Source organism: Mytilus trossulus, chromosome 11 (genome assembly GCF_036588685.1).
Source record: "Mytilus trossulus isolate FHL-02 chromosome 11, PNRI_Mtr1.1.1.hap1, whole genome shotgun sequence".
NCBI lineage: Eukaryota > Metazoa > Mollusca > Bivalvia > Mytilida > Mytilidae > Mytilus > Mytilus trossulus.
Genome location: NC_086383.1, coordinates 12,185,437 through 12,197,610, shown reverse-complemented (window position 1 = coordinate 12,197,610; position 12,174 = coordinate 12,185,437). Strand labels below are relative to the sequence as shown.

The following is a 12,174-nucleotide window of genomic DNA, read 5'->3' as shown; positions in this document are numbered from 1 at the left end:
GTCAAATAAAACGTGTGTAACAGATATATAGATCATAAAATATGTCCATACTAGTATACCAAATATAGTTGACCTAATGCATAAAGTATTAGAAAAATAGACCAAAACTCAAAAACTTAACTTTGACCGCCGAACCATGAAAATTAGGTCACGGTCAGATGACACCTGGCAGCTAGACATGTACACCTTACAATCATTCTATACACCAACTATAGTAGACCTATTGCATATAGTATAAGAAAAACAGACCGAAACACAAAAAAATAACTATAACCACTGAACCATGAAAATGAGGTCAAGGTCAAATGATACCTGCCAGTTGGACATGTACACCTTACAGTCCTTCCATACATCGAATATACTAGACCTATTGCTTATAGTATCTGAGATATGGACTTGACCACCAAAATTTAACCTTGTTTACTGATCCATGAAATAAGGTCGAGATCAAGTGAAAACTGTCTGACGGGAATGAGGACCTAGCAAGGTACGCACATACCAAATATAGTTATCCAATTACTTATAATAAGAGAGAATTTAACATATGTATGACATCATTTTCAGAGATATTGAGGGGCTTTGACGGCCAAGTGGGCTAATTTGTTCTACTTCTGTAATCACTAGCCAGTAAACACTGATGTTGTGAGTTCGAACCCCTATCGTGCGGGTGCACTCGACTTCAATCTTAAGTGACTGGGATTGTCGCGATCGGTGGTTTTCTTCGGGCGCTCCGGCTTACTCCACAAAAAAAAACTGGCGCTTAAAAGTGGCGTAAAAACACCAACAATCAATAAATAAATCAGATATATTAACAAAATGATCAAAAAATTATTGAACACATTTGATATATCATTATAATTCAAATTTTATATCACAAAAAATAAAACCTTTATCCAATTTTACTTCCCTCTAAATACATTTATAGCATTTATTACATTGATAATGTTTTCCGTTTCTTTCTGAAATTGGTCCTTCACTTTTGTAATTTTTTCGCATGCTTTTATTTCAATCATGCAAGCAATCTGCTTGATAAATTTCTTTCAAAATCATCCATACGGTTTTCAATTTTATCCCAATATGTATTCATAGATTCCGTGGATCTTACCACATGACTTTTCGTATCACTCAATAGGGAATTCATTTGTTGTGTTGAATGCTTTCTCGCTATTAATGTCTTCATATGGGATACAAAAAGAGGAATTTGAAGAAGAATATGTCGCACTAAACGCAAAATGATCAAACAAAAAGCAAAACGGGCCGAAAGCAACAGACACACAGCAAAAGTGTCGTTCAAAAAGTCAAATTTTCGGACAAAAAGCCAAACAGACGGAAATCAGCATACAAGAAGCAAAAGTATCGGGGGAAAAATAAATTATCGGACATAAAGCACAATCAGATTAAAGGTAATTCCCGGCTCAAAAGCACTATATTAGTTGTCGTATTTATGGGATATTTTGTCGACAATGTCAGCCTGGTGATTTTCATGAACACATGTATCGACATGATGACAAGATTTTTACAAATATTAACGATATTAGCTGAAAATTCAAAACAGACTTCATTAGTCTGACATCCTCAAAGTAAACTTCAGCTATTCTGTTCTGGTTCGAATCAACATTAAGAGATCCAGGGAAAGTAAACGGTCGGTAATTATAAAGGAATCGTAATTCCGCTAACGAGTTTCTTGAGAGAAACCTTTTCTTTATTTGTTACATGGTTCTGTACATAACGTCGGAGAATAGACTGCTTGAACTCAGACTGTTACTGGTAAGACTGATTTCTGTCCAAGATCTAAATATTCCGTTTTCTAAAATTGCATTGATGGTGTGTTCTGTAGTAATAATGAAAAAAGAGGATATGTCTATGAATCGCAGGTTGTCATAGATACATCTAATTAATAACTTTTTTTTTTTTATTTTCTTTCTCTAGTACGGGTTGTTTATCAGGAATGGTTCCGAGAATACAAAGGAGATATTCCGAAGTGTAACGCGCTCCATATACTCTGGAAATTAGCACCTTTCTTGCTTAAGCAGTTCTGTTGTGATTTAAAAAAAAATTCATTGTGAACATATATTCAAAAATACAATTCAAAATTGTCATATGTTGATGACTTGGTTGAATAAATGATACTTCTGGTGAAAAATCATAATAACAATAGTTTTTAATGTAGCAGCACAGGCACTTGTTTCTGTCAATATGGGGCTAACTATCCATACCAGTACAAAAAAAAATGTTTCCGTCGGTTTTGGTTTGTGACGAGGAACGAAGATCGAAGACCTGTTTGTAAATGCCAAAACTGTCTGATCAACTTGCGACTGATGGATGGTAAACCATCATTCTGAATGGGTTTTTCATTTAAGTTACACTATAGAAATAAGAAGATGTGCTATGATTGCCAATAACACAACACTCTACAAGAGACCAAACGACACAGAAATGGACAACTATAGATCATCGTACGGCCTTCAACAATTACCAATGTCCATACCACATAGTCATCTATAAAAGGCCTCAAAATGAAAATGACAAGTGTATAACAATTCAATCGGGAAAAGCTAAAGGCCTAATTTATGCACAAAATAATAAATCAAAATCAAAAAAAGTTACATAGCAACCAAATACAACCACTGAATTACGGGCTCCAGGCCAGGTCAGGAACATACAGAATGTGATGGGTTTAAGCTCAATTGATTGAGCCAACCCTTTCCTAACTTGGGACAACTTGGGTGTAACTGTTCAACATAATAAAATCAAACTATAAAAATCAGTTGAAAGGGCATTAATGTTTGTGTTATTTTGGTCTTTTGTGGATAGTTGTCTCATTGGCAATCATACCACATCTTCTTTTTTTTATATTACTCATTAGATGGACACAAATAGAAATACATGTTACATTTATATGTACTAGACGAGCGATATATATATATGTACACTCATGGAAATAAAAGTCATATGAAACAAGTTTCTTAAAATTCTTATAGTAAAGGTAAAGAAAAAAACTTTAGAGCCAATGAATGTACCAAACTAAGTCCTCTATAGTCTTCTTTTTTTAAATATTTATTACGAATCCGTAACATATAAATGGCAAAAAATAATTAATACAGTTTTCCTTCTAATAAACTTTCATACTGTTTTCCCAAAGTTTACCAAACATGAAATCGTTGTAATTTTGCACCATTTCCTTAGTGGTGATATTTCGTTTGTTCCTTATCGAATGCATGTTGCAGCTGTTTTAAATGGTCATGCAATGTATGCAATATTTACATTATCCTCCCCCAAATGACAACAGGGATTATGAATTCATAATTATCGTTTTTTTAATGGCAAAATATAACAAAAAGATATAAAAGATGATACATGTCATCATGGTCACTGACTCCTATGGAAAGCCAAATTTGACAAAATGAGCTATTTTTTTTAAATTAAAAAATATATTTTTAAAATAAAAAAAATCATTTTATGATATTAGAGAATGATTTTTTGTATATATAAAAAGAAAAAACACTATTTCTATATATAATTAAAAATGCATTTTAAATATTAAAAATAAATGCATTTTTAATATTTAAAAATTAATTTCTTATATTGATTTTCTTTTTATAAATACAAGAAATTCCCTTTCAAATATTAGAAATTCCTTTTTAAATATTAAAAACAAATATTTCTAATAGTAAACAGATATTTATTAATATTAGAGATTCCTCTTTAGATATTAGAAATTCTTTTTTTAATATTTAAAAATCAAATTCTTATATTAAAAAGTAATTTAATCATATAAGAAGTTCCTTTTTTAAATATTAGAAATACCTGTTTTAATATTAGAAATTCATTTTCTAATATTCGAAATTCGTTTTCTAATATTCGAAATTCGTTTTCTTATATTCGAACTTCATTTTCTGATATTTAAAGTCCTTTTCCCATTATTCATAAATTATTTTTTTTAATATTAGAAATTAATTTTCTAACTCATATATTGAAAAATCTAACATTTTCTAACATTGAAGAAATCAACTTTCACAGTTTCAAAGTAAAATCTCCCCCACTAAAAGGTTTTGACCAACCACTAACTTGTTCAATAACTAAATCATTTTCTAATATTAAGAAATCAATTTTTAACATCAAAAAGACATTTTCTAATATTAGAAATTCATTTTCTATTATTAAAAAGTCATTTTTTATTAATATAAGAAAATACGGTATTTTTTTTACATAAATTTTTTTTACTTTTCTATATTTGAAAATCAGTTTTGGATATCTTTTTTTAAGAATAGAAAATGATTAATATTGAAATGATTTTCTAATATTTCAAAAATATCTGTTTTTGTACACTTTGGCATGCCAATTTTTTTTTACATTTTTCTATTTTATTTTTTTGTTTATTGGCATAATGATGATAATTTGGTATAGTTATAATTAAAATGTTATTGCGTCTGGCATTTTTTAATACATATAGTTTGAAACAAAACTAACATTATTGTTAGTTTCTCCTGCTTTGCATATTTTTATCATTTCGGTTTATAGATACAAGTAAAGGGTATTTTCCCAAACCAACCAATGAAAAAACTTCACGTGTTCCAACCGGAAGCGGGGAATTCCAGTTTTTCCTCTCTGGAGTTTTCATAGACGTAGACGTTACTGACACCATGGCGTTCATATCCAGTGAAATAATTTCATGTATCTTACTGTCTTTTCTCATTTCATTGATAGAAGGTAAAACATATAAAATGTCCGATTTCAGCTTAGAAATACGAGCCTGAATCTGACACTCCCACTGTAGGTCGTAAGCTTTTTTTAGAAATAAATCCTTGAGACTTGATCTGCTGTACAGTTACTTACAAGCCTATACAACACAGGCACTTGTTTCTATCCATTGCAAGAATCACTATCAACGTAAATATGCCTGTGCTATACAACACTCATCAGCAAATGCAAGCTAAACAACTGTGAAAACATTTCAAAATAAAATTCCCTTTTCCTTATTCTCCAAAAGGGGTACAATATTATTCGTTTATGTGAGTTCGTGGTCTATTGGTTTTAAAAGACCGATGGCTTCAGTGCTGAAGGTCCTGAGTTCGTTTCTCACTTGGGGTGCTAAAAATGTCAGTACATTAGAAGGATAATTTTCACCCTCTCCAGACCAGAGTTTAAATTAGAATGGGTACGTTGGGAGCCTCGGTTGGTCGAAGTTGTCCCCTACTTTGACCTGGTGATCAATCTTCTAATATTCTCTGGTTTGTCTGTTTCCACCGAGTGGCCCTGTGGTTCTCTCCAAGTACTTCGGCTTCCTCAACCATAATAACAGACTCCCTTTGTGTTGGGTGGGGATTGATTGTCCTTGTAAAAATAATTGTCGTATAAATATACGTTAGTGACACATCTCCATTTATCCCGTTAGGGAGTGTGCATGGATGCCACTGTACCATCGCAGCTTTCGAGGGGTTCTTCGGATATTGGAGGCATTTACCAGTACATACATACATACATTCATATATATCCAGGGATAACTATACAGGCACAGAAAGTGGAGTACTAGGACATGTACATTAATATACAGTTACAGTGATATTGTTTGCCTTAAATTAGTGGAGAATAAAGGCTTTTTCTCCTGGAGAAAAATCCCAATTTGAAAAAAAAATGGCTGAAAATTATTCCCAAAAAGACCACTTTTTTCCCAAACAGTGCAGTCTTAGTAGTATTTGTGCACAAATTCAAATGGAAAAACACTCATTTGAACATTTTTCATGCCCAAAATGCCTATATGTGCAGATTTGAGGATCTTTTTATGTGTAATCACTGACTATAAGGGGTCTTATTTCAATGCAAGAGTTGACTCTTGAAAGGGAGTCGGTAAATTGAAGTTTCAGTCAAATTTGAGGTTTATTTTAAATTTCCCAATTTGATGAAAATGACGCATATTTTCCCAATAAAAAAGGGCAGAGGTAGTTTTGAAAAAAGCCAACAATATCACTGAGTTAACTCTCGTTGTCTCGAACTCGGTTGACTCGAAATTTCGGATGAGTCGAAGTTTTCACGTGGTCCCGAACTTTGTTCCATATAAATGTATGTAATTCGACTCCTGATGAGTCGAAATTTCGGTTGAGTCGAACTATATTTACGATCCCAAGGTTAACAAAAGCATTCAAAATTCATTATTTATCTCGAACTAATACACATATGTCAAAACATGACCTCCAGCATTTAAATGGATTGAAGAGTTAATCTGACAATACACGTGTAAATAAATTTCCAGTCACTGACCACTGTATTGATTTATGACATGCTTTTTCTACGAGTGTTTACCTAAGATTATCTTTTATAGAATTTTTATAAATAATTAGTGATACATTGTTAATGTTCATGAAAAAGTATTTAAAATATTTACAAAACAATTTATTGTGATTTACACTTATGATCTTGGGTGTGTATAAAGTAAGGATTATGACTTCCGTTGATGATCACCTAAACACTACTCAATCGGCGTCTTTTATCTTGTATTTTCTTTTATTAAAAGAAAGAGTGAGATAAAACAAAATGAAGAGGAATCTAAAATTTCTAAAGTCTTTTGTATCCGAGAATAAACAATTTTGTCAACTTTAAACGACCTGAATAACGAAACTATCGATTGGAAATTACTCTCTCGGATAAAAGCCATAGGAAACAATTGTAACTGAAACAATTGAATAAGTAAAACAATGTTATTATAATAACGAAAAACCATGACATACAAATACATCGATCTGATACCAGAATATCGATCCCCTTCCTATATTCACCCGGATTTATTTTAGCTTTACCAAGCTAAGCAAGAGTTGTGTCCCTTGTTCAGTCAAACTTCCGGTTTTCGTTTGAAATTGAACTATGTGTATCTCGAAATATTTCTCCGGTCCGACTGACTTCGAGATAACGAGAGACGACTGTAACTTATAAGAAGATGTGGTATAATTGCCACATGAACCTAAGGCCATAGCAGTTAATAACTATAAGTCATGGTTAATCTGCTAACAGTGTCACTGATCAAAGCATTACCACATGCACCAGTCAGAAATTCTACTTGATACACTGTTTTCAGAGACAGAGGGTAGGGCACTGGCGCTTTCTAGAGTGGCGCCCTTAGGGTGTTTTGAAGATTGATTGTACTTTATTAACTAAGGGTCTTGTGTTATTTTTGTATATCATTTCTTTTTGTGTCCATCTTATGAGTTGACACTTTTTCAACTCATGTTGTACTGTTACATCACATGTTAGGGAGAGGGATTAAGCTTTCAAACTAGTTTAACCATGCCACATTCTGTATGAGCCCGTCCAAAGTCAAGAACCTGTAATTCAGTTGTTATCATTTGTTTCCATGTTTAATACATACATGACATATATATATATATATCTATATATTTTTTTTGTTCATTATTTTGTACATAAATTAGGCCGTTAGCTTTCTCGTTTGAATTGTTTTACATTTGTAATTTTGTGGCCCTTCAACACCAACAATGCAATATGGGCTTTGCCCCATTGTTGAAAGCTGTACAGTGATGTGTAGTGTCATCTGGTCTTTTGTGAAGAGTTTTTCATTGGCATTCATACCACATCTTCTTATTTTCATGCCCTATGCACGGGCATTATGTTTTTAGGTCTGTGTGTCAGGTTGTCTGTCTGTTCATCTATCTATCCCAATTCAGATTAAAGTTTTTAATCAAGGGATTTTTTAACATGTTTAATGGAGTTGAAGTCCAATCAACTTGAAACTTTGTACACATATCCTCTATGATATGATCTTTCTTATCACTATGCCAAATTAAAAGTTTTTACCCCCATTTCACAGTCCACTGAACATAGAAAATGATAGTGCCATTGGGGCATCCTTGTACTATGAACACATTCTTGTTATATCATGTTGAGTTTCAAATGATTTAAATATAAACTTTCTATGTTGACAGGAAGATTTGATTACCATTATGTGACTTGTGGATCAACATTAAAACTCTTCAATCCATACCACAATATACGGCTACATTCTCATGATGTCAAGTATGGGTCAGGCAGTGGTCAACAGGTAAGTACATATGTAGGTTTAGTGGTCAAGAATTTGAATTTGCTGTAATTTGAGAAATAGTTGTGTGTAAACGTATTTATAATAATGATACATGTATTACCATTTGATATTGATTCAAATTAACTATTGTATTTGTAGAGAAAACTGCATTAAAATTTTGCTAACTAAAAATTCTTACAATGCAAAGTTTTTTCCTTTTTAAATCTTAGGTATTTAAAAAATCCTTTAATTGGCTTCATAGACTATTTAATAGCATGCAGTCAGCTTAAAAAACTTTACTTCAGAAAAGGGCTCAGCTAGGGGCACACTCCTTCAATCAGGATGTTGCAGAAAGATCTAAATCTACTTCCATATGTGTATGGATAAGATGAATTGAAGGCCCATGATTGAAGGGATAAATGGAGATAGAAGGGAGAGATACAGGAAAATTTAGATTCAAACCATTTATTGCTTTTACTTCTTTTGCAGTCTGTAACAGGTGTAGAATCTTCAGATGATCACAATAGTTACTGGCAAGTTATAGGCAAGACCGGCAAACAATGTGAAAGAGGGTAGGTACATGTACTGGCAAGTTATAGGCAAGACAGGCAAACAATGTGAAAGAGGGTAGGTACATGTACGGGCAAGTTATAGGCAAGACCGGCAAACAATGTGAAAGAGGGTGGGTACATGTATTGGCAAACAATGTGAAAGAGGGTAGGTACATGTACTGGCAAGTTATAGGCAAGACAGGCAAACAATGTGAAAGAGGGTAGGTACATGTACATAAAGGAAGTAAACAATTTTCACAAGCATGACAAGCCATATACTGTTCATTTTTGTGGTGTTAAAATTCTGTGGTTTTGTGTCTGTATAAGATTTCATTTCATGGATAAATTATCTCCACAAAATATAAACGAAATTAAATCCTCCACGAAAATTTCTGCTTTTACAGTACAGGTATATATTTTAAGAAATATTTTTTGGGACTGATTTTCAGGCTTGTACATGTTGTATGTCAATGTATGTCAAAAAGATTTGTTCATAAAGACTTGGCTTGTATTTCAATGTAAATGATATACATACATGAAATCCAATGCATTCACATGCTGGATAACCTCTAAAGTGTCACATCTAGATCTTGAACTGACCAGTCCATTTCTTCATTGTCTGTAACCATTTCTTTACTAAAATCCTCATGATCTTGTTTAGTCTAGCACATCTATGATTAGCTGCAGAAATGTATCCCATGAGAGGTATGCAAAGTGTTAAATGGCTACAATTCAGTTGCTAATCAAATATTAATCATTTCAATTTACCGTTTTTTTTTAAATTTTAGGATTGATATGAACAACTAGACTTTAAATTTTTTTAAATTTCAGTCAGCCAATCAAATGTGGACAGACCATTAGATTGTTACATCTGAATACCAACAGGAATTTACACAGTCACCATTTCCAGTCACCATTGTCCAGAAATTTAGAAGTAACAGCCTTTGGAGAAAATGGAGTAGGAGATGAAGGTCAGTTTATAATACAGTAAAACCTGTAATATATACATGCGTCCATCCATACACCTTTTAAAGCTTTAGAGTTATGCCCCTTAACAAATGAAAAACATGCTGAATTTTTCATTTCTGTCTCTGAATGATTAAAAGAAAACAAATGCACTCTGCAGTACACATTTATATCTCGATAGAATCTTCACCATATAATGAAAAACGAACCTATGTGTTATTTTCTATTTCTTAACCATGTAATGAAAAATGAACCTATGTGTTATTTTCTATTTCAATAATTGGTGGAGGTGGTATCATTTTGTGGGCTCTGCTTATAGTTCTCTAAATAACATGTGATGTTAGATTTATTAACGTATTTACAGGTGATCACTGGGTCATTATATGTTCTGGTAATTACTGGGACAGAAACCAAAAAGTCAGGATTAAAAATGTAGTCACAGAAAAGTAAGTACAGTGCATTTAAATATACCATTGAAAGTTAATTACCATAATTTGTGGTTGAACTAACAGGGTTCTCACTAAGGCAATTCCATAAGTCCTGGATTTATGAATATCTCTCTGAATTCACAATTATCAAACTAAATAGTACAAAGATACATCAAGATTGAAATGTACTACAGACACATGACTCAAAAGACTTTACATTGTTTACTTCAGTTTACATAAATCAGAAGATGTGGTATGAGTGCAAATGAGACAAGTTCAGACAGCAACTCCATCCAAGTCACAATTTGGTTTCTTTTTATGTGTTTAAATTGGTTATTAAAATGTCAACTTCACTTTTCAATTTATAATTCTTGTTGCACATTTCATTTATTTTTTTTATATTTTACAGCTATTTACATGTAACCGGTGACACATTTGGTCGACCAATCCACGGACAGAAAGAGATTTGTGCCTACCCCTCGCCAAGTGAACTTAATTATTGGCAGGCTGCCGAGGGAATCTTTATCAAGCCGACAGAATCTGCAGTCCCAACAGTCAGAACACCTGGACATGATGAATTCTGATTTCACCTTTATTAGATGACTTTATCAATTTATTATTTTTGGTTACTGCAAATTCAGATATTATTGTGATGTTTTTATCGATAGAAAAAATGCATAATGATAAAATCTAACAGTCTGAACGTCAGAAGTAATTTTCCTTCTTACAAGTTTTGCAATTGCATTTATAAGATCTCACACTTTTTAGTAGTTATATGTGATTAGTAATTATAAATGCACACATTAATTTCTGAGTTTACAGTATTTTTAAGGTTTTGTGGATACTTTAAATTCAAAAGTCTCAGATTTTTACTTGATGTTCATTCCAATCTTCATTTAATATTTACTGTATTAAAGTTTCATTGCTTCTTCTCATATTTCCTGAATGTTTGGTCCTGTTAAAAAAGTAATATCCCCCACATGGCTTTTGTCAACTGACCTGCAAAGAAGCAGTGGTCAGTTGAATGTTGGTCAGACAGATTTACATGACTTTCTCAAAAGGTCAAATAGCAAGAATGGAATAAAAAAAATATGTAGAAAATTTACAGAGAGAACTGACATTTTAACTTCATGTTATAGATGTACTAGAAAAATTTGATTAAGGGGATGTAACTCATGTAAAAAGTGTGAATGGTTGTATAATTGGAGCCAAGTACATTGCATTTGAACAATATGGGTACAACTTCAGGCCCATAGCCAGGAATTTCCAAAGGGGGGTTCGTTGGACTCACAAACTTGACTTTAACAGTCACAATTCGAACAGAACATTGACTTTAACAGTGCTTATTTGTTTTCAAGGGGGGGGAGGGGGGGGGGGTTGTCCAAACCACCCGAACCCCCCTGGCTACAGGTATGAACTTTTTAATACTTGTTTGATTAAACTTTATAATTTTGATAAATTATGTTTCTTTAATTTTAAAACTTTGGTACAAACTTTGCATATGAGCTCTATTGGATAGAAATTGACCTTTTATCCCCCAAAAAAAGTACTAGTAATGGCAAAATTGTGAAAATATAATGCTCCTGAACATTAGTTGATTTACAATATTTCATACTGCAATGTGTTGTCTTGCTTGTCTAATTACCAGAGAGGGATATTATATTTGTATGGGATATATTTGTATTTGAATGTTTTTTTACCATATTTTTTAATGTAAATCATATGCTTAACATGTTGTAGTGCAAAATCAAATGTGGGAATTCTTAGAATCTATTGTCAGATTAAAACATGATTGAATCTATAAATGAATGGACATATAATGTTGTATTGTTTGTTAGAGTTTCAATTGAAGAAAACCATTCGTGAAACAAAAAAATGTTTCAATTTTACTGTCTAAAATTTGGTAGTATTTTTTTAGAATATAAATACTCTGTCATGTTTTTGTTAAGAGAATTCTTTTGAACAAGTTCAAATGAGGGTATGAATGAATAGGTTATTGTGTGTCAGATTGTATGTGTCTTACTTATAAATTATACTAATAATTTAAATAAACTATTTTATATATAAACTTGCTTTTCATATGCTTAATAATTTTGGTTTGAATACAGACACCATCATGAGTTGGTTGACTGTTATGGAATGACCATTTCACATATATTCACAGATTTAAATAGTCAAAGTTTTTGTAGAAGCTGCATTCAGG

The 12,174-nt window shown here is 32.3% G+C and overlaps 1 protein-coding gene across 1 annotated transcript; it reads left to right on the top strand.

Moving 5' to 3' along the window:
- The first annotated feature begins 4,593 nt into the window (after positions 1-4,593).
- LOC134690739 (stromal cell-derived factor 2-like) lies at positions 4,594-12,039 on the top strand. Its single transcript, XM_063550788.1, has 6 exons — positions 4,594-4,710; positions 7,932-8,047; positions 8,516-8,598; positions 9,409-9,548; positions 9,908-9,989; positions 10,381-12,039. The coding sequence occupies exons 1-6, from the start codon at positions 4,644-4,646 to the stop codon at positions 10,553-10,555; spliced, it is 663 nt and encodes a 220-aa protein (XP_063406858.1). The 5' UTR covers positions 4,594-4,643; the 3' UTR covers positions 10,556-12,039.
- Positions 12,040-12,174: the final 135 nt, after the last annotated feature.

Coding starts and splice junctions, on each gene's coding strand:
- LOC134690739 (XM_063550788.1), top strand. CDS start 4,644: ATGGCGTTCATATCCAGTGAAATAATTTCATGTATCTTACTGTCTTTT. Junction 8,048..8,515: donor GGTCAGGCAGTGGTCAACAG/GTAAGTACATAT, acceptor CTTCTTTTGCAG/TCTGTAACAGGTGTAGAATC. Junction 9,549..9,907: donor AAATGGAGTAGGAGATGAAG/GTCAGTTTATAA, acceptor ACGTATTTACAG/GTGATCACTGGGTCATTATA.